The sequence below is a fragment of the Manis pentadactyla genome, chromosome 10 (assembly GCF_030020395.1).
Source record: "Manis pentadactyla isolate mManPen7 chromosome 10, mManPen7.hap1, whole genome shotgun sequence".
NCBI lineage: Eukaryota > Metazoa > Chordata > Mammalia > Pholidota > Manidae > Manis > Manis pentadactyla.
In genome coordinates this window covers 126,763,731-126,791,213 of record NC_080028.1, presented here as the reverse complement: position 1 = coordinate 126,791,213, position 27,483 = coordinate 126,763,731, and the positions used below count along the sequence as shown (strand labels likewise).

General features: G+C 60.6%; 2 protein-coding genes across 4 annotated transcripts in view; one reads left to right on the top strand and one right to left on the bottom strand.

Moving 5' to 3' along the window:
- Positions 1-2: 2 nt before the first annotated feature.
- Positions 3-17,768, bottom strand: GLIS2 (GLIS family zinc finger 2). Of its 3 annotated transcripts, none has more exons than XM_036920458.2 (7): positions 17,612-17,768; positions 3,950-4,191; positions 2,938-3,110; positions 2,223-2,399; positions 2,011-2,144; positions 1,814-1,932; positions 3-900 (listed from the first exon to the last, which is right to left on the bottom strand). In XM_036920458.2, the coding sequence occupies exons 2-7, from the start codon at positions 4,119-4,121 to the stop codon at positions 101-103; spliced, it is 1,575 nt and encodes a 524-aa protein (XP_036776353.2). In that variant the 5' UTR covers positions 4,122-4,191; positions 17,612-17,768; the 3' UTR covers positions 3-100. The 3 variants fall into 3 exon arrangements, with proteins under 3 accessions (XP_036776353.2, XP_036776355.2, XP_057343688.1); XM_036920460.2 differs by lacking the exon at positions 17,612-17,768 and adding an exon at positions 14,603-14,621; XM_057487705.1 differs by lacking the exon at positions 17,612-17,768 and adding an exon at positions 14,576-14,598.
- A 5,474-nt stretch (positions 17,769-23,242) lies between these two features.
- The window catches only part of TFAP4 (transcription factor AP-4), a 28,581-nt gene continuing 24,340 nt past the window's right edge, over positions 23,243-27,483 (top strand). Inside the window, exon 1 of the mRNA XM_036920450.2 lies at positions 23,243-23,267. The gene's annotated coding sequence lies outside the window, so the exon portion shown is untranslated. The remainder of the gene's footprint in view (positions 23,268-27,483) is intronic.

Genomic DNA, 27,483 nt, shown 5'->3' with positions numbered 1-27,483 from the left:
GCCAAGAGGACATTATTGCTATTTCACAGAAGAGCTTCTGTTCGTCAGAGGCAGGCCCGCAAGCTGCTAACTGGGCTGGGGAGCCGTCCGGGCGGCGGGTTCAGTTCACCACAGCTGGTTTGAGCAGCACAGAGCCGGGTGGGATGACCACCCAGCCGGGAGTGAGGGCCTCTGGGCTGCTGGCTGTTGAGTTGACCCCTGTGGACAGGTCCAACACGGTGCCCGGCAGCAGGGGGAGTCCATCGGGGCCTGGCCGGGGACGACTGCTTTCAGTCCTCTCAAGGGGTGTCTTGCGGCCCTCCATGCCCAGCACCCTAGCGGGCACAGCCCCACACCCCTTCTCCCCCTCAGCCTTACCGCCAGCGGAGCCAGCAAGGAGGGAGACCACAGGCAGGCCCAGTCCGCTAGCCCCAAAGGGCGAGGGCAGCAGTGGGTTCTTGGCCAGATTAAGGGGCAGGACAGGGCCTGGCAGCCCAGGGCCCATGCCCCCTGCGCCCCCACCGCCCCCACCACTGCCACAGGCCAAGGTGCTGAGGTCAAGGGGGCCAGGGGCCAGGGGCAGGGGCAGGCCTGGCAGACCAGGGCCTCCAAAGAGGGCAGCAGGGCTGGGGATGATGATCTGGGCCCCACTGACATAGGGGCCGCCGTCGGGAGTGGGCAGTGGCGGTTTGGGGGGTGGGCGCAGTTGCAGGAGCTCCTGCTGCTCGTGGGAGACAAAGTGGCCGTGGGCCTTGATGTGCTTGCGCAGCGAGCTGGGGTCCGTGTAGCGCTTGAGGCAGCCAGGCATCTTGCAGTAGTAGGGCTTGTCCACGTAGTGGGTGCGCGTATGCTTGAAGCGGTCGCTCGAGTTGGAGTAGCGCTTGTTGCAGCCCTCATAGGGGCAGACGTAGGGCTTCTCACCTGCGGGGCATGCCGACGTGAGGGGTCTCTCCCACCTCCCCACCCTCCCACTCAACCCAGATGTCCCTAAAAGCAGGGATTGTCCAATTTGGGTGGTGGTGTCCCCAGCACCGGGCACGAGATCAGATCCCAGATGGGCAGGACTGAGCACAGCCACTGAGAAGCCAGCCTGGTTACCCCTGTGCCCGTGGCCTCAGTCCTGTGTTTCAGATGGCCCCCACTTCAACAGGCAGACGGTGAACCTGAGACACAAGACCTGCCGGGGCATGGCCCACGGTGGGCACCACACACGTGCCCACTGCCCTTTATTCAGCCCTTACTCAGCAGAATGGCTCCAGATTCACGGACTAGCTCCTGCGCTGAGCAGAACAGGAGTCGGAGCCCTGTGAGGCTGCGGGCCTCCGAAGTGTGGCCAGTCCAGACCGAGATGCGTGGGAGTGTGACATACACACCAGGTTCTGCAGACTTCGTAGAAAATGAAGAATTTCAGTGTCTTGATATTTTTTTTAATATTGAATTGATAACATTTTGGATATAGTGGGTTCAAGAAAATATTACAGTTCATTCCACCTATTTCTTTGTGCATTTTTTTAATGTGGCAATTAGGAAATTTAAAATTAGGTGTGTGGCTCTGTCACTGCGGGTGGCCCTACTGTGTGCAGAGCCAGGTGGCGCAGGAGCAGGCACGCTGTCTGCGGCTACAGGTGGCCTGGGCTGGCCAGTCACACACGCGGAGCGATGCCGAGGGCGACACGGGAAGTTGGGTCTGGGTTCCCAGGGCGTGCGCGGGGAGTCTGACCTCCGGGAGAGGCTTCCCCAGGATGGGGCACGCAGAGAGGGAGTGCTGCACGACGGGGCACACTCTCATCTCGGGGGGCGGCCTGCCTGGCCCTGGCCCCGCCCAGGCTCTCACCTGTGTGTGACCTGTTGTGGATCTTCAGGTTCTCCAGGCGGGAGAAACTCTTACTGCAGGTGGGGCAGCGGTGCGGCTTCTCGTTGGTGTGCGTGCGGATGTGGATGAGCATCTTGTACCTGCCCCAAGGAGGGCACGGGGGGCTCAGCCTGCTGGTCGCTGGGTCCCCCCGCCCCCGCCCCTCTCCCCTCCCTCACCTGGCATTGAAGCCACGGCCGTGGCGCGCACAGCCCTCCCAGTGGCAGCAGTACCCTGCGTCCTTCTCAGGCTTGACGTGGTAGTCGTTGACGTGGTCCACCAGGTCTTGCAGGAGTTCAAAGAGCTGGTTGCACTGCGGGCCAGGAGGGGTTCTGAGCCCACGTGGTCCACGTGCCCCAGACCCTGCCCGCCCTTCCTGCTCCCCACTCACCTTGGCCCAGCGACACACCAGCTGCTTGGGCAGGAGTGGCTCTGGCGAGAGGCGCTTGTCCTTGGTGGGGGTGAGGAAGGAGGGGGCAGGCAGGTGCAGGGCCCCCCCAGAGCCCAGAGGCAGGAAGAACTGGAAGGAGCTGGGGACGCCGTCCAGGTAGCGCAGTGGCTGGAAGTCCTGGGGTGAGGAAGGGCAGAGCTGGTCAGGGCGCCACTGGGCCAGCAGGCCTGGATGCCTGTCTCCTGTAGCTGTTGGAGTTGTGTCCCCCTCAAGGCTATGTCCCAGTCCTAAACCCCGTGTGTGTTAAGTGTGACCTTAGTTGGAAATAGGGTCTTTGCAGATGTGATCAAGAGGAGGTCAGCCTGGATTACGAGGGTCCTAAATCCCGATCCCGGTGTCTTCAGGAGAGAAAGAGGGACATTTGGACCCAGAGACACACAGAGGGAAGAAGGCCGCGAGATGACGGAGATAGACATGGAAGTGATGCAGCTACGAGGCCCGGAAAGCCGAGAGCCGCCAGAATCTGGAGGAAGCTGGGAAGGAGTCTTCCCTAGACGGGAGGGACCCGGCCCTGCTGATGCCTTGACTTCGGATTTTAGCTTCCAGAACCGTGAGAGAATAATACATTTCTGTTGTTCTAAGCCACCCGGTTTGTGGTCCTTTACAGGAAAACAATACACACCTCCTCTCTCCAAAACCTGCACCCGGTCCTTACCGGGATGGTGGGCACTGCAGGGAGGTCTCCACTGCCCTGGCGCTCAGGGGACAATGAGCTGCTGCCGTTGGGGGAGTCCAGCCCAGATGGTGGTGACAAGCTGAGGTCCACCAGAGGGGCTGCCGAAAAGCGACCCTCCACCTTCTCAGGGAACTTGGGGTTCAGCAGGAAGCCTGAGGGAGAGGCACAATTCAGGGGTGTGGGAGCTGGGGGTCCTGGTGGCCAGGCACCCCCTCCAGATTCCCCATGGGGACCCTAGAGGCAGACACCAGCCAAACTGCCCAAACCACTCTGGGACTCCAGGCATCTGAGCAGCAGCTCGCAGGACCGACAAATGTGACTTTGGCTGCCATAAGACGCTGCCATCGGTTAAGATGGGCAGCGGGGAAGTACCCATTTTACAGAGGGGAATGGGTTGGTACACAGTGTGAGTAACAATAGGAACTTGAAGCCAGGCCCTGGTTTTCTGTCTTCAATGGCAGGTGGAGACTTAACGTTTCCTGGAATCCTTTTCTGCCTCAGTGTTCCCTGATTGTAACATGAGGTTTGGGCTGGGCTGCTTCCAGAGCCTTCCAGCTTGGACATGGTAGGTCTGGTTTTTAGGGTCCACCAGAAGCAGAGCAGAAGGCCTGGGCCTCAAGTACCTCTTGACAAGCACTTTCTGGGGTCATCCCCAAATTACTGACCTGGCTGACCAGCCAGACTGCCTCAAAGGCCACGAGTTGGATCATGGGGCCTCTGTACTACTTGTGAATCCCCCACCCACCTCCCCAGCTGCCCCAAATCCTCGCAGAGGCCTCAACTTGAACTTGAACCCTAGCTCTGCTGTGACAGCTTCATGAGCTGGGCAAGTCACCTCCAAAGATGAACGGCTGGGAGGGCACACGGACAGACTCTAAGCCAGAAGCTATGAGGGGCTGTGGGTACATTCTGGGGACACGCTAGGACATGCTTCCTAACGTCATGGCTCCATCAGGGCCCGGAGACCCCTGCCCTACCAGGGGCACGGTACCTGAGGGGGGGGAGCCTGGAGAGCCCGGGGTGGGGCTGCTGTCCACCAGGCCCAGTTCCCTGTGCAGGACTTGGTGCCGGGTCACACTGAGTGTCCGCTCCCGCTTTTCTCTCGCCGCCCGGAGCTTGGTGATGCTCAGCTTCAGGTCAAGCGGCTCGTCCAAGGAGTGCATGGTGAGGGGGCTGGGGCTGGAGGAGGCAGCAAGCAGAGGGGAGCTCCCAAGCTGGTGTTCAGGCAGGAACCTGGGGGAGGACAGGAGCTGTGCTGTGACGCAGCGGCCACAGGCTCCTTCTCAGGCCCACGGGGGAGGGAGGCAGTGGGTGTGAGACAGTGTAAGTTCTGTCCCCAGGTAGGGAGAACCTCTAAGTGGCCCTGGCCAGCAGGTACAGTGGAGAGAATCAACCACCTGCTCAGAGCTTCCATGTCCACTTCCCACAAGTCTTTTCTGTGAGGCTCAATTCATTTTGCCATGAAACTGAATTTTAGAGACAACACTGCCTCAGATCCCAGAAATTCAAGTCCAGATACTCTGCCTGGAATGGGCCAGCCAAGTCCCAAAGGTCATTTCTAACCAAGTGGGAAGCCCTGCTTGGGACACATGCCTTGTTTCAGCCAGAAGACCTGGAACCAGGCCACAGGAGCAGTGAGTGTCCTCCCGGGGGGGGGCTGTTAGTGGTCCTCTACTACAGACTCTCAAATGCCTGCTGTCCAGGGCCCCTGGGCAGCTGTAGCCCCCCTCTGAGGGAACAAGCCTGGTAGCCTATCCCAAACAAGCTGTGCAAAACCTAGCCCAAAGGATGAGGGTGCAGACAGGTGGCCTTGTCTCCCAGGTGAGGTCCAGAGGTGTCCAGAGGCACCGGGAACCAGAGGGTTCTGGGCTGCCACTAGGGGGCAGTTGGGGACTGTGGCCCAGCCAGGCCAGCCAGGGGCGTTGGCGGGAAGGGGTCCCTCCAGCTCTGGTGGTTAGTAAAATACACACATGTATCATTTTTTACTGCTGATGATATTCTTTTGTAAGTTCTCATGCTGTAATTTTCACCATTTCCTTAGAATTTCTCAATGGTGTAATTTTCTTCACATAAATGACCGAAGATCAAGGTCACCTCTTAATCCCAAACTCAAACTTCTTTCACAGTGGCAGTCCTTCACATACACGAAAGTTTGCTTGCGTTTGGGGGTGATTAACTCTGAAAATCTATTTGCTAAACAAGTCGCACTATGAGACATTCCCTGTTCTCCATCGAATCCAGAACATCCCGGGGGCCACTCCGTGGGAAAAGACTTGGTATATTTCCTCCAAGTGTCTCCTCGGGGGCGGGTGTTGTCCCTGTGCTTACAGAGCTGCCCAGAGGTCTCTCCAGGGGGCAGGCAGGACAGGGCAGGAGTGCCCCAGGGCCCCGTCATCTTCACTCCGGCCTAAGCCCCCCCAGTAACTCTACAGTCTTCACCAGGTTCTGAGCCCTGGCTCACCCATTTTCCCTGACAAGCTCCACTTCTGCCAGCACCCTCCAAGCACACAGGGAACAAAGTGGTCCTCTCCCTTGATCAGGACCCTCTGCTTCCGCAGACACATTCCAGGACCCTGCCAGCACACGGCTGATATCAGAGCACAAACCCAGGCAAGTGTAGAGGGGCTGTACTTGGCGGTGGGACCTGGGTCTGTGACCTGACTTGTCCTTGTTAAATTCCCATCAGGTGAGAACCAAATCTGTTTGGCTTGTCCGCCAGGCCATGCATGGGCCAGAGGCTGCCAGAGATGCAAGGAGGGCTGGGACCAGGCTGCCACCCTGTCCTTAGGAGCTCCAGACCCAGGTGGGCAGATGGGGGGGGTGACAATGAAGGATGGACCTGGGCACCCCCCCACTCCCCCACTGGCTGGGCAGGGAACTGCCCTCTGTCTGACCCACCCCCCAGTTATGTCTGTCTGTCTGCCTGTCCCTTCACCTGTTTATTTTTAGATACAGGCCTGGCCCAACCTCCCCGGAGTTCCTCTGTGCTGGGAGCCTGGAAGGGGAGGAAGGAAGTAAATATTTATGCTGATTAAGAATTCAGGAGCCAGGAAGGGCTGGTGGCCTGGTCCTTCGGCTGGCCTAGGGCCACAGGCCTCCCCACAGCCTCTGTCCCCCACCCACAAGGGGACCTTTGGGAGAAGAGAACCATGTGGGCAAGTCCCAATGGGAACTCAAACCGTCACTGACTCGCACTCTCAACACGGCCCAAGTAACATCCTTGGGCACCTGCCCTGCTGCCCCCTCCCCAGGCCAGAGTGGAGCCAGGAGGGAGCCCTGGGCCTTGGGTCACCTTGTTCTGGAGACCCGCAGGAGACACTGCCTCAGCCTAGAAGGAAGGGCCCCAAGAGGAGGCTGTCTCCCAGGGCAGGGCAGGGCCCAGTGCCCAAGGTGGGCGGGGTGACTCCAGGACCCGGCAGGCTCAGTCCCGGCCCCCCCACTTCCTGCCACTGGGTTCTGCCCAGGGAGGCAGGGGTTCATGTCGATGGAAGCTAGAGCCCAGCCCAGCAGCTCAGTCTCCCGCTCCTGGGAAAAGAGGAAGGAGCCGCCCCCAAGCCCCACGGCTCCCAGCACCCACTACCCCAGGCTGGCTCCACCCAGAATTTTCCTCCCAATGGCGGCCCCATACGAGGGAGAAGGCCGCCTGGGACCCCACGCCTGTCCTGACCTTGGCCAACTTTAAAGTGTCACCTTCCACCCCACCCCCGCCCTGGGCGCTGCTCTTTGTTCCTGGCTGGGTAAGGGGGGGCGCAGGCAAGGGTCAGGGTCACGCTCTCCTGGGCCGCTGAGGCCCGGGACGGGCGCCGGGATCACCTCCGGAGGCCAGGCAGGCCATCGGTCACGGGCAGCCAGGGAGTGCGGAGGTGGCCCCCTGGTTCCCCCGTTTCCCAGAGGGGGACGGGGGGCTCCGCACCCAGCACCGGAGCCCGCAGTGGGGCGGCGGCCACGTGCCCTCAACAGCCCCTGCGGCGCTGGCAGCGGGCGTGTCCCTTCCCCGGGAGTCTGGCTGCGGAACCCCCGCCTCGGTTTCCCGCTGCGTCGGAGGTGCCGGGGCGACCCCCACCCCCCGCGCGGCGTGCAGGCGGGCGCCCGCGCCGAGGCTCCAGCTGCGGGAGGAACTAATTAGAGCCCCGGGAGCGGGAGGCGGCGGCGGCGGCGGCGGCGGCGGGAGCGCGCGGGGACCACCGGGGCGGCGTGACCCGGGCGGGGGTCACCCGAGGGTGGGCCGCGCGGGCCCCTGGGCCCAGCACCCCCGCCGCCGAGCCCAGACAATGGCCACTATTGTGCGCCCTCCGCTGCGCGCAGGCGGCTCCCAGCTGCCGCCCGCGGAGCGCCCCCTCCCGGCGGCCCCGGCAGGGCACAGCCGCCGCCTGGGCCCTGTGGCCGCGGTGGAGCGCCGCCAGCAAAGGGAGTCAGCGCCCGCTAAACACCTGCCACGTGCCAGGCACCGTCTGCTCTCCGTTGGACCCACTAAAGCCCCTACACTGCTGCCCGACAGGGGGGAAACCGAGGCTCAAGGTCACTGGGCTAACGGAAGCTGGCTGGGATCTGCTCTGCACGGAGCCCCTCCTTCCTGCTCGGGGAAGGTCAGCTGGTGGCCCGGGGCCTGGAGCGGGTGTCATGGTGGGGCTCCTGCGCACCCACCCTGAGAACTCGGGCCTCCTCTGCACGGGCAGACAGTGGGGTACGGGCTCTCCCCTCTGCCTCACAGCGGCATGGGGCCCGGTGGGGGATCACCAGTGCTGGCAAGGGCAACAGGAGGGGCACCCCTTATTCTTGGGGCAGTCCTGACACTGCCCCTTGGTCAGCCGCGGCCCATCCTGCCTAGGACTTGGGGAGAAGGGTCCAAGATGCCCCTCTCAAAAGGCCATGTGGCTTCCTTGTTATCAAATGGAAAAGGGAAAAGTAAGTCCCTTGGCCTCCCCTGTGCTCTGTGGGTGCCCCAGTGTCTGGTGACTGGGACCATCACTGTCAGGGCACTGGTCTTACAGATGGGGAAACTGAGGGCTGGAGGGCGGACCCACCCCCACCCCAGGTTGCACAAGGGGGTGGCAAGCCCGACAGGGCACCATGGATGAGTATTATAGGACAATAGTACCAACAGCCAGCTGTTGATAGTTGGGCAATGTGCCAGCACCTATTAAGGCAGGTGCTGCTTCCTCCCCACTTTACAGATGCAAAAACTGAGGTCCGGGTAATTAAGTGACTTGTCCAGGGGCACACAGTTCATCTGGCAAAGCTGGATTTCAAGCCCAGGTGAGTCCCGAAGCCATGTTCACTATTAGCCCCCCTATACCCATGCATGTGGGGAGGGCAAGCAAAGGGGCCCCAGCTGGGCACCCCCTCCCTGCCCAGGAGTTCATGGGAGAGAGGTGGAGAGCCCAGGAGGGCAGCAGGCAGTGGGTGAGCACTGGAGGGGCCGACTGGGGGGCCCACAGGGAGGCTTGGAGAGCTGAGGGCAGATATGCCGCCAAAGCAAACGGCCCCACATTCCTGGGAACCGCTCAGGCTCCCTCCCTGCTCTGGCCAGGCGCTCTGCCCTCTTGCCAACCCTGTGGCAGGGGCTGGGGGCAGGGGTGCGCCTCACCTTCTCAGGGACCCCTTCCTGAGCAGGCAGCCCGGCAGGGCTCCGAACGTGGGTCAGAGCACCTGGGTCTGCAACTCAGCTCTGCCACTTCCTGCCCCTGTGACTTAGGGCAAGTCACTCCAGGTCTGAGACTCACTGTCCTCCTCTCTAAAGTGAAATGATAAAAATAGTAGCAAGACCCCCACCAATCAGTGTAGTGGTGCACACCCAATGATGAGTGGTTCCCATTAGTATGTGATACTCAGCGCCTGGAACAGTGCTGGGTGCCTACTAGGCACTTAATCAACCTCATTCAATGAACTGTCACAATTGCTGAGTCCCCTCGCCTTTGGCCAATCTAGAGCTGTGAGGGCAGTCGAGTTGGGGGCCGGCCCTACCCACTGTACCCGCAGACACTGCAGTCTCACCCTCATCTAAGAGCACACTCCAGTGTATAACCAAACAAGTCTGTGCCCCTTGGAGGGCCTCAGGCCTCTGCTGTCCTGGGCAGTGGCCACGGCTGCCCCTCCACACCTTCCAGGGCCCCAGCGCATCAAAGAAGGCCCTGGGAGGCCCTGGAGAGGCGTGGAGCAGCCCTGGGAGAGCAGGCCTCCTCCCAGGACACAGGGCAGGGGCTCAGCCGGGGGCCTGGGCCCAGCAGGTCCCCGGAGAGGGGCCCGGGCAGGCAGCACTTCCTGGAAGAGCAGGGGGTTGGCCTTCTCTGGGAACTTCTTGCTCAGCAGGCGGGCGCCTTCCCAATGCCGCTGGAGGGCAGACTCCGCCCAGGTGAGGGTGCAGGTGGCCCAGGCGTGGATAAGGGACCTGCTCTCGGCCAAGGGGGCCTAGGGCAACTCCCACCCCCACCCCCTGCAGCGCAGCACCTGAGCAGAGGTGTGTGCCAGGACCCTCCACTTAAGCATATTTAGAGAGTGCTACCCAGAGCAGGGTACCTGGTCTAAGTCCCCTGTGCCCCTGCCCTTGACTATGGGGCCTCAGATGGGTCCCTGTCACCTCCTCTGAGAGGTGGTTTCTTCATCAGTAACACAGGCAACACACATAAGGTGGCAGTTCACCAGGCAGAGTGGGGACTCAGGGCATCTCGCAGGGCAAGCCTGTCCTGGCACCTGGTAGCCCTGAGGGTTCTTACTGCTGCCTCCGGGCTAGGGGTGCCCCACACAGTAACTTGGCCGGCCAAGGTCACCCAGATAGTTCAGACAGCACTGAAGCTGGAAGGCATTTGGCTGGTTCCCCCACACCCCTCACCAGCCCCAGCTTCCCAGGAGACAGACTTCCTTCCCCAGCTCCTTCAGGGTGACAACCGGTTTGGTGGGGAGCAGCTCACACATGGGCCCCAGACTACACATGCACACTCACACAGATGTGCATGCCCGCCATCTCCTGGGGCCAGGCTGGCACAGAGGCCTTCCCTCTGCCCCCACCCCCTGCTGCCTGCCCGCCTGCAGCCACCTTTGCACAACTATGTCTGGTATTTTCCTGTCTACCCAGCTTGGGGGGAACCGGTGCGTGGGGCTATGCGCTCTGCCTGCACCTGGGCCTCAGCCAGGGGCGAGCCCGCCGAGCAGCCCCCACGCCTGCTGCCCGCCCGCAGGGAGGGAAGGGCTGGGCCCAGGCTGTCCACATCCCTGGGAGGGACTGGCTGGAGCGGGGGAGCCAGACAGGGACACACACCCAGGGAGGCCCGGGAACAAGCAGCCCAGGCCCTGCCAGGCAGCACTGCCACTCACGGTGGGCAGACAGGGCTGGACACTCTGCCAGCACACTCTGGGGCCAGTAAAGGCATTGGCCAGTGTCCCACAGGACATGGGTGGGCACCCACTGCATCCCCAGGTATACAAGCACACCCGTGTGTGTCACACCTGTGCACAAGCACAGTGTATATGGGACACAGCAGGTAATTAGTGTCAGGGTCCAGGACCCAGGAGTCTCGGCTTATGGGGATGAGTCCCCACAGGGAAGGAAATACACTGCCCTCCCCCACCCGAGCTGAGCTGCAGGATAACCCCCCGAGGACCTCCCAAGCCCTGGGGGCCCGGCCCACAGCCCACCCTCCCACCACCCTGCAACAGGCACCAGGAACACTGAAGGGCCCCTGCCAACTCCAAGCGGGAGGCAGGCAAGGCGGGCCCTGGACTTTGGCCCTTCCCTCCATCCGCCTCATTTACCCCATCACTCAGTTATGCATTCCAACACCAGGCCCTCCTCTGGGTTCTGGGGGTCCCACACGTGAATGACAGTGAAGGGGCACCAGAGACCTCAGATAGCCAAGAAACAGCATCAGGGGTGGACTCTTCTGCGGAGAGGGAAGGGGCTATCCAAGTGGGCCACATGGAGGTGGGGTGAAAGGGTGGAACACAGGAAGCATCGGGTCCCAACGAGTTCTGCTGGTCACGGCCAGCATCTTACTCACTCTCACAACCCTGCAAATTAGGTGTGATTCCCCCCATTCTCCAGATGAGGAGAGCAAGGCTCAGTGGGGTTCCTGCCAAGTTCTGCCAAGGTCACAGAGCTCCCAAGTACCACAGCTAGTGCTTACCTCCAGGCTCCTGCGCCCACACTCTTTCTGGGTCCAGGGATGCGGAGGCCTGGGGATGTGGCCTCCAGGGACCCACAGCGAACTGCCTGACTCTCAACAGAGGAGGCAGCCCACAAGAGAGGCTGGGCCAGGACCAGTAGGGCACTAGGGAGCTGCAGAATACAAAAGTGCCAGCTTCCTTTCCAGCCCAGAGGCCCCTGTCCCCAGGCTATCCCTTGCAGCGCCACCTTTCTCAGGGTCCCCTCCTCCCTCAAGCCTGACGCTCACCCTGAGGTGCCAGTTCCTGCTTCACAGCCTTCCACACCCCCATATGCTCCAGCTCCCCCAGCCCCCTCCTGTTCCCTCTTGCAGCTGTTCTCAGGCACGCCTGAGAGCTGAGCAGATGTGCCTCTGTCTCCACGCTATCGAGGACTGTCCCTAGCCCTGCGGCAGCCCTGTGCTGTCTGCCAAACTGGCCCTGGGTCCATGAAGGCACCACTAATGCCACAATGTCACCAGCTCTTGAGCATGCTCTGGGTGTCCAGGCCTGCACACAGAGCGTCATATGCACTGCCCCCTGACCTTTGGCCCCAGGCACTCATCCCCACACCTGCCATTTGGAGCCTCTTTCCAAAAAGAGAGGCCTGGAGCAGGCAGGGATATCTGAGGGGCAGCAGGCAGCTCTGAGCCCTCTGGGTGTTAGAGGGGAGGGGGCCTCCCCGCAGGCTGCTGCCCCACTTGCCGCGGCCCCCCACCCCGAGCCCACTCCTTCCACCAGTGTGAGCTGAGCAGTGATGCCAAGTGCTGGGGGCTCAGAGCCAGAAAGCGAGGCCTGCCCTGAGGTGGAGGGCGCAAGGCTCTTGGCCTCGATTTCCCCATCTGTGAAGGAGGGGCTGGTCTCGAGTGGGGGAGCTGGAGCATCCTGACCACCCCCCTCGCAACACTGGCACACATGCCTTTGTTTTCCCCCACGCTGGGCACTCACTGAATGCTTGCAGGGAAGGAGTCCGCTGGCGTGTCCACGGCCAGGGCAGGAGGAGGCAGGCGTGTGGGACCCGAGGAAGGAAGTGGCCTGCCTAAGGTGAAGGTGAGAGGCGGCGGGGCCTGGGCCCTGACGCTGCCGCCTCCTCCGCCTGCACTGCGGCCAGGGACCCAGGAGCACACCTGGACGGGGCAGGGGGACTCGCCCTGGGCTGCTGGGGCCACCACAAGAACCCAGTTCCCCCAGCTTTTCTGCTCCTCCACCCAGGACTGGCATGGAGCCCACCCCAGAACAGCCAGCGAGACTAGGCCCGGCAGGGGCTCGGGCACAAACTCTGGACTCCACCCTTGGCCCTTCTTCCCGGCCACCCCTGCCCCTCCCCTGCTCATCCACTGGGCAGCAGAGCAAGTCCAGAAGCCGGGGGCAGCCTCTCAACCCAAAAGGAAACACTGGCTGGGGTGGCTGTCAAGTGTGCTAGGGTGGCACTGGGGCCCTAGCCTGCCCCAGGAGGGTGGGGCTGGCAGGCAGAGAACCGGGAGTGTTGGGGTGTTGGGGGACTCTGGGTGCAGGAAGGGCTGGCCCAGGGTAGACATGGCTCAGGCAGGCTGGGACTTGCCAGCCAGACACAGGTGGACGATGGGGGGGAGGGAGGGAGGCTTCCTCCGGACACAGCTGCCCCGCATCTGCCCTGCAGTGGATGTGGGGGCAGGAATGGAGCTGGGGGATTCCCAGGTGGAACTGACATTTCAGTGGCCAGGGGCAGACTGCCCTAGACTCTGTCCAGTCTCCCTCTGCCCTCCCTGACCCCAGGTGACCCCGGGTAAGCCCTCAAATCTCTGAGCCCCCCTCAACATTGCTGGCAGCCTCCTCACTCCCAGAGTCCCAGTGAGGCATCAGCCTGTGAGCGCTTTGTGCCAAACGAGACCCGCAGCCAGCCGAGACCCTCGGCCGCCGGGCAGGACTGCTCTCCTGGAGGCTCCCAGGGCCGAGTCAGGTGGCTCGGCGGCCTCATGGGCCTCCGCAGGCTCCCACCCGCCCTTGGTCGTGACTGGAGGAGGGGGCCGGGGCCAAGTCGGAGGCTCCTCCCCAGGCAGCCATCTGCCGAGGAGGGGAACCCATGCACACACGTCACGTGCTGGCAAGCCAGGCCCTCCTGTGGTGGTACTACCTGGGCTCTCAGGCACCACAGACAAAGGGCCAGAGGGAGCCCCAGCTGCCCTCCAGTCATGGCACTGGAAGATCTCAGCCCCCTCTGCCCATCCTCCACCCAGGGCATCTGGAGCAGATGGGAAGTGGACCCCACCACCAGAATCACTTCCCATCTCTGTGCCTGCCCCCCATCCTCCCAGCCTGGCCACCAGTTACCAGAGCCCTCCAACCCATCTGGGAGGGGAAGGGGGAGAGGAAGGCCAGGGCTTCCTGCCCCTCAAGATGCCCAGTGCCAGGGCCTCTACCTTACCCTGCCTGAAGGAGCTTGGAGAGAAAGGTCCCAGCCAGGATGGGAAGCCAGCCCTCTGGGGCCCCTTGGGTACTGGCTTTGTGAAGACTCCCAGAGCTCCCCAGGAAGGTCCCAGGCCCCAGAGCTAGAATGGGGAGGCGGGCTGGGGCCTCCTGCAGACCTGGGCCAGGCCTGGCCCCTCCACTAGGACAGGTCTGGAACTGAGGCTGGGGGGGGCTCAAGCGCCAGGGCCAGGATGGAGGCTTGGGGCCCAGTGTGCACAGCTGCTGGGGCCAGCTCGGGCCCCCCTCAGGAGCACAGGCCCTTCTCCCCACAGGCTGGGAAATCCGCTGATAACCCCCAGCCAGAGCAGACCCACGGACTCTGGTGCACATGCCCAATGGCCCTTTTCCATCCTGAGCCTCAGTCTCCTCACTTGTCAAATAACGATCAATGACCTCTCTCATAAGGTTTACATGGCCATTTAGGTAACGGATGTCAAGCCTGCAAAGTTCTCGGGACCATTAGAAGGCATCCTGTTGACTTTTTTCCAGGGAGTTGTTATGAGGTGTTCCCCCAATCTGCTCCATCCCCTGACACACTTCCCCACCCCGCCCCAACCTCCCTGGGGACCAAATCTTGTATTTTTATTAGTTGGAGAGGCAGCAGGAATTGAAATTGGATCCAGGAGGGAAACCTAGGTCGACTCCAGGCTGTGCCCCAGCATAAGAACCCCCCCAGCAAGTCCTTTTGTGTCTTGACATCAAAGCAGCTGCCCCAACCCTGGCTGGCAGCAAAGCACTAGAGGTCCTGGTTGAAGATGCTGAGTCCCTGCACCAGGCCACACCTGACTAGAATTCGCCAGGGTGGAGCTGAGGCAGCCACCTGGGACACTACTGGGCCAGATGTGTCCCAGGGGCCTGCAAGATCTACGATCCCCTACACCCGGCGCTGGCGGGTACCATCCAGCCTGGCTTGGGCTGAGTGGGAATGCAGCTCTCCCACGAGCCCTGGGAGGGGAGGCAACTCGGGCAGGGGGAGATATGAACCTGTGGACGGCCCCCGAGTCTCCCCTCAGCAGCCAGGGATGCCACCCACCTCTGAGAAGGGAGGACCACCCGGTACCTTCAAGGGGTCACCCTCTGGCCTCAGTCATCTGTGTGAAATATAAAATGACAATAATAACCCCAAATGGAGGAAGGCTTCTCCACAGTCTCAGAAAAGGCAGCCTCCACCCCCATTCCACCCAGCCCAGGGCCTCTCCACAGCAATCTGAATTTCTCACTTGGGTGAGGAGGGGCCTCTTCAGCCTCCCCTGGGACACAGGACCTGGCTAGGCATTCCACAGTGGAGGCCAAAGCCAGGAGCTCTGGGGTTGGGTCTCCCCTCCAACCCACCCACCCAGTGTGCCTCCCAGTGCAGAGGCCCACCCCAAATGCCTCCCAAAGAGCTCAACTGCAGGCCCCAGCCCCAACATCTGGTCCCCAGCCACAGCTGTCACCACCCTCTCTCATCCTGGGGTTGCCCCAAACTCTGCGTGGCACCCATCCGTGCCCCCTTGCCCAAGTGGGAAATTTGGATTCCAGGCAAGTCAGGGTAGATGGAAATGCACATGGGAAAACGTCAGGAAAACATTCTTCCTTCCACACCACAGTTCAGACCCTGGGAGGATTAGGTGGTAGAAGACACGCCCACTGCCCCAGGCTGGGGAAAGAGGGGAGTGTGGGGGCCTCCCGACAGGCCCTGCCCTCGAGGGGCACTTCCAGCAACGGAGCGCAGGCAGGAGACAGTGCTGGGGCTACCCATTTGCAGCTGGACTTTTTAGAAACAACAAAAGCTTTGGGGGAATGAGGTTCACACGATTGTTTAAAATGAGGTTTTTGGATGTTTGTGGCATCCAGTTATTCGTATGGGCTCCACCCACGGATAATGGGGAGTTGGTTTTTCTTGGCCTCACCCCTTCTTGGTCCCTCCAACTCCCCGGCTTCTCACGGACTCTGGAGCTCAGGAATCTCACCTCGTCTGACCCCTCAGCTTTACAGATGAGGAAACTGAGACCCAGAAAGGGGAGGCGCCTGGCGCAAGGACCCCTGACAGTTGTTGGCCCAGCTAAAACTCAAATCCGGGACCGCGGATTCCCAGACCAGGGGTTTTTCCCACTCATTCTCCAGGCTGTGGCCTGGCTCCAGCCAGTCCCCCAAAGCCACTGACCCCAAAACAGTGGTGCCTGGAAGTGGGGTAACTCACTGTCTGGCTTCCTGGGGCACTCCCTCCCCATCAGTGCGGGAGGACTGGCAGGTGTCTCTGTGTTGAGAGCCAGAAGCAGGGAGAGGCCCCTCAAGGGGCCTGCACCAGGGTCACTCAGGGGGCGAAGAGCCCCAGCTGGAGGGATTTAACACCAAAGGTCAAAGGTCACAGACAGGGAAGGGCGGGCAGGCATGGGGGGGTCAGAGGGTCAGCTCTAATGGCAGCTCCGGAAAGCAGGGGGAGGGGAAGGGGCTAAGGAAAACAGGGCTGCTTCCAGTGGGTCGCCAACCCCCATGAACAGTGTCCCAAGCCCCCGGCGCTGCCTCCTCCTTGGCTGGCTGTAGACGGGGCCCAGCAAGCTGAGAGTGGGTTGGGAAATGCGCTGCGCTGGAGCTCAGAAAGGGGTGTCCTGCGAGGAGCCCCCAGGTGGAGCCCTTCCCCCATTGCAGGCCAGGGCGAGCTGGGAGGCCCAGTCGAGGCGCAGAGGGAAGAAGGTGCAGAGGGGAGGCTCTGAGATCCTGGGGAGGGGTGTGTCGGCTGGGCTGGAAGAGCTGTGGCACACTGGCACCCTAGTGGGGCTTGGAGAGGGCGGGGAGGGGGCAGCCTGAGGGCCCAGTTTCCCTTCCCCGATCCTGGGAGCTGAGGAGCACCTTCAGAGAGCCAAGTGTCTGCCAGTCCTCCCCAGCGGTCGGCTAACGCCGCCTTCCCTCCAGGACGCCAGGACCAGACATTAGGACCCCCGGGATGTGTGCCTCTGAGGACCACAGCCCGGGCCCTGGCCCTGGCCCAGACCAAGAACCACCAGAGCCCAGGCCTTGGCCAGGTCCCTGGCTGGCCTGGCTGCCCCCTAAGTGTCAAGCATTCCCTTCAGAGCCAAGATCCTGGGCTGTGATGGCTGGGGGCCCAGGGCTCCTCCCAGGATCCCTTCCCACTTCCCAGGCCCAAGGGCAGGGCGGGCAGCTCCTTGCGACCACTGCTGCCAGGGGTGGCAGGGTCAGGAGGGCCCTCCTGGACAGGCGGACAAGCAGCACGCTGTCCTGCTGTGGCCTGAGCACCCGGCTGGGCAGGGCAGTGTGCCAAGGCCTCCAGGTGCCAGCCTGGATTCCAGCCCCATCCCAGGGGGCCAGCAGGGAAGCAGGGTGCAGGCATCTCCCTCCCTCGGGATGCACCTGCCTCCCCCCCTCCCCGCCCCCTCCAGACCCTCTCCCAGGGGGGTTGGATACCCAGGTCCTCCCCATTCTGCCAGGCCCTTCTGCTTCCACCCGGACAGTAAGGGCAGGAACAAGCGCTGGCCAGGACTGCAGCTCCCAGTCCCGCCGCTCAGCACCCCCTGCCCTGACCCTGGCCAGGGACGCGTCCCTCCCCCGGCCCAACGAAGGGCGGGGGCCAGCCAGGGGCAGCAGGGAGAGACCTTCCCGGGCCTGGGAGGGCACACCTTTCAAACCCCGTCCTAGAAACAGCCCCAGCGCAGCCACAGGAAGGCGTTGCTGCCCGGCTGCCCCACACAACTTCGTGCCCAGGCATGGAGGCCCCCCTCTCACCCCACGGCGCGCCCCCACCGCGGCTGTCCAACTTCCCCGCCGAAGTTTGCTCCCGCCCGGGCCGGGCCACGGCTCGGCCCGGCCTCCGGACGGAGGGAGGGGGGAAGGAGGGAGGAGAAAGGCAGAAAGACGAGGGACGAGGCCGGGGAGCCGGCGAGGGAGGGAGCGCGCGAGCCAGCGAGCGAGCGAGCGCAGGGGCCCCGGCGAGGGCTCACAATGGCCCGGGGCGAGGCGCGGACGCGGGCGGGGAAGGCGACCCGCGGGTCCCGCAGCGCCCGCGCGACAGGCCGGCCTCCGCCCCCCGCCCCGTCCCAGTCCCCGCGGCGCGACGCCTGGGGCTTCCTACCTCGGCGGCGGGGGCGGTCGCGCTCCCGGCTGCGGGCTCCGGCGGTCGGGGGGCGCCTGGGAGCGAGCGGGGGAGGGGCCGGGGCGCGAGGCTCACGGGGCGCGGGCTCCCCAGGCACGGCCGCCCAGCGCCCGGCCGCTCCGCCACATCTGCAGCTCCGGCAGGGAAGGTGGCCGCGGCCGCCGGGCGGTGCGGGGATGTTTTAGGGAGGGAGGCGGAGGGAGGAGGGGCCGGCGGGGGAGGAGGAGGGGCGCGGGGGGCGGCCGCCCTGTCTCCTCCCTCCTCCCTCCCGCCCTTCCAGCAAACCCCTCTCGCCGCCGCGGCCCCAGGCCCCGCGCGCCAGCTGCCAGGCGGGGCGTGCGCGTCGGGGGGAGGGGGCGGTCGGGAGCGGGCGCGGGGCCGGGGAGGGGAGAAAGGGAGGCTGCGCGGCCGCGGGGCGCGGGCACCGCGAGGGAGGGGGCGCAGGGCCGTGCGCGTCCTCCTCGGCCGCGTCCTCGGGTGGCCCCCCCGCGGCCGCGCCCCCGGCCCGAGGGCAGCGCTCGGACACGGCCCGGAGGTGGCCTGGGGGTGGCTGCGGGGAGGGATGTCCTGCCCTCGGGGAAACCCGGGGTGGGGGCGGGCGGTCCCGGAGGAAAAGCCCCGAAGACAGGGAGGATGGGGGAGGTCTCTGCGGCCGAGGGGGCGGGGGCCCCTCGGCTCGCTCCTGCGGGGTCACCTTGGCCAGGCCCCCCGCGTCCCGGGGCGGCTGGGAGGGGGGCAGGAATGCCTCTCCGTAGGCCCTGATTTCTCCGCCCTGCCCAGTTCCACGAACGCGCGGGCAGCAGCCCCAGCTTAGGATTCGGGGCGGCGCGAGCCGGGGTTCGAGGCTGGGCTCAGCCCCTTCCCGCTGCCGGGCTGGTCCTCGCCTTGCCCTCCGCCTCAGTTTCCCTTCTAGTGGAATAAGGAGGAGGTCCAGTCCAGAGCAGTCTCAGTCCCGGCAGTCCGGACAACCTGCGTCCCCAGCCTGGGCTCCCTGACCGCGCCTGGACCCTCAGCGCCCACGCGGCGCCCGCGTTTGGAGGTGGCACGCCTGGATACCCGCGAGTGGGGAAGCCCCGCAGCCGCGCCGGGCTAAGCTGCTTTCTGCTTGCTGGTGTTGAACCCCAGACTTGGCGGTTTAGAGTGTGTTTTGTTTGGGCCAATCCGGAGCCCCCGCCCAGTTATCTTACTTTTCTGCTGTCTGATGGCAAATTTTGGTTCAAAAACAGCCCTCCTGCTGTTGGCCAGCCCTGCTGCTCACAGCTGACCTTGAAGAGACCAGGCGACGAACAGCATCCTGATAGGTGAGGCATCTGACTCCCGGTGTAATTCCGCCTTCATTCGTGTAGTTGATGCCACGGTCCCCCGCCGAAGATTGAGGCGCCCAGGTCTTGATCAAGCAGCATCCCCAGCGCCTAGCACAGCGCTTGGCACATAATAGGCCCTTGGGACTTGTTGCCAAGATGGATTCAGTCTAGGTGCTCATTACATCTTACTGGATTTACATATAGTAGGTGCTCGTGACGTGCATGAATGGACACATAGTAGGTGCTCCCGAACTATTACATAGCAGATGCTCTTGTATTTTGGACAAACAGATACATAGTAGGTGCTCATGACTATTCAGTGAAGAGACACAGAGTAGGTGCTCGTGAACTGTTGGTGATACATGAAAGGCCAGTAGGCCCGGAAGGAGGCAATTTGGAGGTAACTTTCTCCGCCCCCACCCCACCCCGGTTTCCTTCAGGTGGATAATGTGTAGTGAGGCGAGTTAAACATTAGCCGGTGCAGGAGCCCAGAGGAAGACCGGCTTCGGGACATACCGCCCTCCAGGAGCGGGCTGTTAAGGACTGACTCTCCGGTCTGCTGACCAGCCAGTGCGTGAGGAAGGGCGGAGGCTGAGGGCCGCCAAGCGCCCCCTACCGGCGTCGGGGATCGTGGCGGCTCAGCCCGCCCCTCGGCCCTGTCGCGGGCCGCGTCACTACGTCGGGTCTGGACCACGCCCAGCTCCGACCGGAGGGAATCCTGGTGTATCGAAAAAAAGGTGCTCCCGGGACTATTCTGTGTCTGTTAAAATTACTTATCGAGGGCTTGCGGCATGCCAGGCATTTTGCCACAGTGGGGACAAAGGGTGAATCACCCCAGCTGTTCTTGCCCTCACCGGTCTTAGAATCCAGCAGGACCCGAATCCAGTGGCCAGGGAAACCCAAGGACCCCCACACCAAGAGGACTAGACCACAAGAAATCTTCACCCTGGAGGACCGTTCTCGTAGTCTGTTTTTCTGCACACACTTGTTTTCATGAACAAGGAGCCTGCTTCTGATGGGAGCTCTTACTTGGGATTCCCACGTTGGGGTGATGAATAAAACCTCCTTTCTGATATTGAGGTGAAAATTAAGTGAGGTATATTCTATCATCTTGGTGGAGCCGACTCAACCAGAAACCCCCAATTTTCAGCCAGACCAGTTCTTTCTCTACACTAGACACTTTCCTTTCTCTATATTCACAACGACCCTGAGTTGGGTCCTATTATTATTCCCATTTATAGAGGAGGCACAGAGAGGTCAAGTAACACGGCCAACATCTTAGAGGCTAGTAGGAGGCATAGTCCAGAAGGCATTCTCCATTGGTCTGAGTCCAAAACTTGTGTGAGAACCTGCCACCTCCCTGGAGCATCAGATAACTGGTTGGGGGATGCCGGGCATCGGAGAGGGCCAGGATCTCAGAGGGCTTTATAGGGTTGTGTTTTCCCAGGAGGCAGCAACCTGCTACAGTAGTCGAGTCTGACTTGGCTTCCTCCTTAGAAAAAGGTGGGTGAGGAGGGATATCCTTTTTATCCTGGCACTTTCATCTTGGACCCCACCCTAATGCTTGGACTCCTCCCCCAGCATTACGCTGGGTTTCATCCCTCTAAGAGTCCGCACTCTGAGGACCCATCCTTTGCTACCTGCTCCCCTCCCGTGTGTTACGGACTGTCTCCCCTATTAGACTGTAAGTTCCCAGAGGAATAGAACACTGCGGTTCCCGCCTGGGGCCTGGCATATAGTAAGTACTTCACAGATATTGCTGTTTGTGTCCTGCCCCACCATGTTCGTATGTTGAAGCCCCAACGTGATGGTATTTGTCCAAAAGACCTTTTGGAGTTAATTAGTTTTAAATAAGGTCCTGAAGGTGGAGTCCTCATTATGGGACCACTGCCCTTATAAAAAGAGGAAGAAAGATCACAGCACACGCTTTCTCTCTGCCTCCATGTGAGGACACAACAAGAAGGTGGCTGTCTGCAAGTAAAGAAAAGAGTCCTTACCAGGAACCGAATCTACTGGCACTTTCATCTTGGACCCCAGCCTATGGTATTTTGTTACAGACTAAGATAACTGCCCATGTATATATCTGGGGGACTGAATCTGGTCCCCTAATCCTTCATCAATAAACATTTATTGAACATGTCCTAGGTTCCCATTAACTCAACAGATGCTTAGTAAGCTCTTATGTGTTCATTCAACAACATTTGTTGAGGGCCTACTCTGTGATTTGGGAGAACTAACCTCATTCATGTCTTCAAGGAGATCTCTCAGTCTGGTAGGGACCCCTTACCTGTCTGTACCCAGAGAGACATGGCTCACTCATTCACACACTGCACTGCAAGGAGGGTGAGCTTGGTAAATGGCCTTTCAATTAAAGTACAATGCTAGGGCCTACAGAAACTCAGTGGTATAACTTTGATTCCTGTTTTTTTCCAGAGCCTTTAACTTATTTGAGGAGCTAAGAGTGAACAGTACAAGACAATATAGAGAAATGAGCTTTAACACCTATGTTACAAACATAGGAGATATGCTAGGAACCAGGATGGATGAATGGGAGCGAACTCCAAACTCTGGCCCTTGACCTTAGCCAAGCCGTTGGATCTCTCTGAATCTTAGTTTCCCTGCCTGTAAAATGGTAATCCTCATGCCTATTACAGGGCTGTGTGAGGCTGGTGAGGGCATACAAAAGGCTTCTACCAACACCTGGCTGGGAGAAACAACACAACAGATGGTAGCTTTTGTTGGTGTTAATGAAGCCTGCAGCCCACTGTGACTAGGGGCCCAGGCACAAGGATGGAGTGATGGAGGGAGTGAGATCGGGGTGACTTATTAACCTTGAGTTGGCTGCCTGGTGAGCCTCTCCCCCACTGGTGCAGGCTTGTGGTGACTGCAGGGCAGGGGCTGATTGTGGGTGGGGTGTTTATTCTGGGGAGCAGCCCCGGCTGTTCCTCACAACCTGCTCCCTCAAGAAACGAGGGCTTCAAGTCAGAACTGGCATAGCTCCAAGGGCCAGGTGGGTCATTCAGGTTTGGGACACACTCTCCTCCCCTGAGGACTCACCCGCTCCCCAGAAATCAGTCACAGGGGGCCCAAAGTGCTCAGCTTTTGGAATTCTGGAGGCTGAGCCCTGGATGTCGGCATGGAGGTAAGGCTCCTGGGCTGGGGTATGGGGGGTAGGTGACATCAGAGGTGGGGTTGTCCATGCTGGTTTCTCAGCCCCTAGAAGAGCCAGCCCCTGAGCTCTTTCATCAGGGATAGCTTCATGATTGTTCAACTGTGTAGTTGTGCAAGCCTGGCACTTAGGGCTCTGTTCTGAATATTTTGCCATCACCACCTTGAAATTCTTGATCAGTTTTTGAGCACAGGGCTCTTCATTTTCACTGCGCACTGGCTATGGCAAATTGTGCATCCTGTCCAGCTTTCATGCTTTGGTTTCCCCAGCATATAGCTTCTCCCTCGAAAGGGGCAGTCAGATCCACCCCTCCCAGCCAGCCAGGAGTGCCCATTTCCTGAAAGGTGTGTATAGCAGGGGCAAGCACTTTCCCCTCAACTCAAAGAGACCAACCTTTTACGAAAAAGCCCAAGGACAGCTGTCTGATGGTAGGTAAGTCACTCAACTTTTCTGAGCTTCTGGGTATGATAATACATACAATGTGCTTATCACAGCTGGACTGTTATGAGAGTAAAAAAAGGTAGTTCATATAAAGAGCACAGTGCGTCGCACAGAATAAGCACTCGATAAATTAGAACAATTATTATGTTTTTAAAATGAAGATCGTTACAGGCCTAACTGGGACAGAGGGGTCAGCCCCATCCCTACGGACCTGCCTAAAGAAGGAGGAGCAGCCCCTTCCCTCGCTCCGCCCCCCTGTCTTCAGAGGGAGGAGAACCCCCCAGGGTGGGGATGAGGGGGTGGAGGAGCCGGAGCGACACATTTTTGAGTCGTGACCAAGTGGAAACTCCCTCCCCGAGGCGGAAGCCGGGGGCGCCCCACTGGGGACGGAGCCTCCGTGGGGCGGGATCCACCGCCGGGGGGCGTGGCGCCGCTCGGACCCGGGCCCCTCCCCTCTACCGCCTCATGAATATGAAGGAGCCTGTCGGGGCGAGCGGAAGTGCTTGGCGACCGCAGCTCGGCTGGCTCCGCCCCCGCCCCAGTCCACGGGCAGGGGGCGTGGCCTGGTCGCGGTCGCTCAGTTCCTCCCTCCCCCACGCCCCGCGCGGGGCCTCCTTCCGGCCGGCGCGCCCCGGACGTGACCTCGCGGGTGCGCGCCGGAGCCACCCTGAGGGAGGTGCCCGCCCGCGCTCGCTCGCGCTCGCCCGTGCCCCCTGCTCAGGTATGGCCGCCAGTTGTCCCCGGCTCGGCTGCGGCCCCCGTGCGCGCTACTACTCTCGCTTTGGCCCCGGCGGGGTGCTGCCCTTGAGCCAGGCTCCCTCCCTGGCGCGCCGGCGGCCGGGGACGCGGTAGGAACGCTTCGTTCGCCCGCGCGGCACGCAGGGCGGAGAGTGCGGCACGGCCCTGCCCGCACAGGGCCCTCGGTCCAGGGCGGGAGGCCCGGGTGAGTCAGACGTCCAGCACATCAGACGAGTGTCAAGGCGAGGACAAAGCAGGGAAGGGCATCAGCCGGGCGGCTAGGGAGCGCCCCTGACAAGGTGACTTTTGAATTGAGACCTGGAGGAAGCGAGGGGGAGAATGGAAAGGATGGAATAATGGTAATAATGGCTCACGCGTTGAAGGTGCCGGCAAAGTGCTAGGAGCTTTATGCACATTATTTCTAATCCCCAGGACAGCCTGGACATCCACTACCGTTGTCTGTCAGGAAATCAGGCTCAGGGAGGTTAAATAACTTGCCCAAGGTCGCACAGCGTTGGAGCCCAAGGAGACTGACGTCACTGGCTGAAACACACTCAGGAGGAGGGGTGACCTTGACCAAGACAGGTTTTCTGTGCTTCACCTCAGCTTCCTCCCAAAGTGCTAGAGGGAGAGGGTGGTGACTGACCTGCAGAGAAGGGTGGGCAGGCGGGGCCCTTTTTGCTGACTAGCCGACCGCAGCTGGCCTGCTGTAAGGCATACCCAACTGGGGCCCTGAAACCAGGGCACAGAATGGGTGTAGCAGGTGCCTTCGAGGTTGGCTTTTGTTGTCTGGGAAGCACTTGTCACCCCTTCAGGCCCTTGGAGCAGATTTCAAGTGGCTTTGGGAAGGGAGGCCCCCGAAGGTCTGCAGCCTGGAAGGAGCTGCTTCTGGGAGTGAGTGGGTAGGGAAGCTGGGTATGGCTTGCTGAGTGCTCGGGAGCAGTAACAGGCGGGGTCAGCCCCGCAGGCTGTGCATCCCCGCTGGCAACTGCAGAACAAGCAGAATCACCCGAACATTCCTGTGGGCCTGGAGAGATTAAAACACAGGCATGAAACCTACCTAAGTCTGCGCCAGTAAGCAGCCTCTCTGCTGCCCAGACCAGCTGGAAAGAGCCTCATCGTTGCCAGTCTGGGCTCTGCTGACCGCTTCTCTGCTGTGGGAAGGGACAAATGCTTTCGTGCTCCTGTGATCCCTCGAAGGCCTATGGGTTTATAATGGGGCCAGGGATGTTGAGTCTAAGGCAGTCTGCCCCTTCTCCAGCCTGGCGCAGCTTCCAGTGTTGGCCTTTGGGCTGTGATGTGAAATGTGGCTCCGAGACGGGGGGGACCCAGCCCTGTGTGTTCCAGCCTCAGTTCACCAGGCAATCAGAGGAATCCTGGTGGTGCAGGACCACAGGGGAACTTACTGTCAGGCCCATTTAGCAGATGAGAAAGAGGCTCAGAGAGGTTAAATGGTTTGCTGGACTGCACTGCTGTGAGGTGGCAGCGATGGGATCCAAGCCCTAACAGTGTGACTCTAGTTCCAAGCCCCACCCCTCAGGGAGCTGATTCACCCCAGCAGAGGGGATATACTTCGTGTTTGGCTTGGAGACCCCCACCCCAGTACATGAACATCAACATCCTCTTTGGGAGAGCAGAGCTGGCAAAGGGGAAGATGACCAAAGGGGATGGAGCTACTTTCTGCTTTTCTTTCTTCTCAAAGGCACAGTCTGATCTTCTTCCCGGGCCTTCATGTCTGGGCTTAATCAGTTCCTCTCAGGGTGGGACTGGTGTACGTGAGGCCAGAGGCACCTCAGGGTCACCTAGCCAGGCGCTTCCTACTCCTGAAGGCTGGGCCTTTGATCTTGGAGCTGTGGCCACTGGCCAAGTGGGCTGTGAGTGTGGGGGCGCTCGGGTGGAGGGAGGGAGGTCTGAGAGGTGTGTAAGTCATGAGACTCGTGGATAGAATATGCTAGAAGGAGGCAGAGCTGGTCCCCTCATGTAACCCTGTGGGCCAGAGCTTGTGGCCACCAGTTGCTACATACATTGTTTTGAGTTGAGCTGATCCTTCCTTCCCTGGGGCTCCTTGCCTCCCTGGTGACTCTGTCTTAGAGCCCCATTGGGTTCTCAGACCCCACATGGTGAACCAGTAAGTCTGGGGCAGGGCCCAGGGATCTGCATTTTTAACAAGCTCTCAAGTGACTGTGATGCATGTGGTCCTCTGACTAACCCTGGAAAACTGCTGTCCTGACCTCCCAAGCCAGGCAGCCACAGAAACCCCTTCCAGAGCCTTCTAGCAAATCAGAGCCTGGTATGTTTTCCATGACTGACTCTAAACACATTCCAGTCTCTGTTGGACACTGTTGGCAGCTGAGCTTCTCCCATTTAAGTGACGGAGTCTCAAATGAGAGCCCTGTCCCCAGCCCTCCCCGCCGGGTTTCCCAGGGCTGCCCTAGCTCACCCGTCATCTCTGAGCTCCTTGCTCTGTCCTCAGCCAGTCTCCTCCAGCAGCCCTTGGCACAGACCTCCTCTCAGCTGCTCCTCCAATGGGCTGAGGCTCTGCTCACTTCCTGAAGCCCTTAGGGCCTGTGCCGCCTTCCCACCTGTCGGGGCGGGGTGGGGAGGGGGGTGCATTCCCTCTTGGGGTCCATCCTTGGACCTCCTTTGCTCAATGTGTTTCCTCAGTTGAAGAGGCAAAGCAGGGCAACACATCTATTCAGAAGAGACCCCAATATTTATACCCAGCCTCTGGGGTACACCAGATCAACGCTTTAGGGGCTAGCTTGATGTTTCCCCTAGGATAGCCCACTGGAGCTCTTCCAAGTAGGCTCCTTGATTTGAGGGGAATGTGGCCACACATGTCACCCTAGGGTGGTTCAGCCAGTGTGCATTGTGTGTGGTTCCTCCCCTGCTGGAAACTTCTGGCTTCTTTTTGCTTTCCCTGATAAGTGTTAGTACCTTCTCATCTTCCTGACTCCTGAGCCCTCCCCATATGTGTCTGTTCTAGAGCCCCAGACTTATGGCCTCAGGGTCTTTGCACTCGCCCTGACCCCCAGGCATGTTTAGCTTCTGTTTTGCCAGCCTCTCTCATGTTAGTCCCCTAAGAGGGCAGACTGCCCAGCCTTCAGCCTGCCCACTTTGCTGAAAGCCAGACACAGTGCCTGGGGACATCACCTGAACAGGCAGACCCCACTCTGCACCACCTGCTCAGAGACAGCTGTTTCCTCCATCTGTGTTAGGGCCTGATAGTGTTGGATCACTGCCCCTGCACAGAGTTGGGGTCTTGGCTCAGACTCAGATTCTGGTTTTGCCCTGACCAGCCTTATGACCCAACAGATTCCTTGAGTGCTTGGAACTCCTGTTTCCTCATCTATGAGGTCAAAGCTGGTAATAACAGAACATCTCAAGGCTCTTCTGAGGATTGACATTATGTGACCTCATCTCTAAGAGTCCTTAACACATAATATATTGCCTGATCATATGATCACATTTAACCCTCAAAACCACCCTGTCAGGTAGATTGTCACTGTCAGGTCCGTTTTGTAGATGATGAGAGGGAGGCTTAGAAAAGCCAAGGGATTCACCCAAGGGCACACAGCTATAAAGTAGCAGAGGTAGGACTCTAGCGCAAACTGTTTTTCTCCAGAACCTGAGCTTCTGACCACTAACCCCGACTTTGGGTTCTCTTTCTTCATCTTCTGCTCATCCATTCATTCAACAAATACGTGTAGTGTGCCTACAGCCTAGGGATATAGCAGCGAACGTACAGATGAAGCTCTGCCCCCTTGGAGCTTACCCTTGAGTGGGGGCGCAGATAGGAAGATAGCATAGGAACTCCTGTAGTGACTCACCCGAAGCCCCTCTTCCTCGGTCTGCCCTAGGGGCGTGGGCCAGGACGCCCATCTTGCCTCCCCACTGCTCCTTGTACCTGAAGGCCTCAGGAGGCTGGCTTTGGCTGAATTGGACTGGATGTGGGTTTGACCCTTGTGAAGGAGGAAGTGGATCACAGGAGGACCTGATGCAGGGTTTGAAGGCATTGGAATCCTTAGCGGATGGGGGCCCTAGGGACATGGAAGGAATGGGGGGTGCAGTTGGAAGGACATGGAAGGAACAGTCTACAGGCCAGGCTGAGGGCATGCATTATTAGGAAACTGCAAATCAAACCACGGTGAGGCACCACTTCACACCCACCAGGATGGGAAAAAGAGGGACAGTAGTGT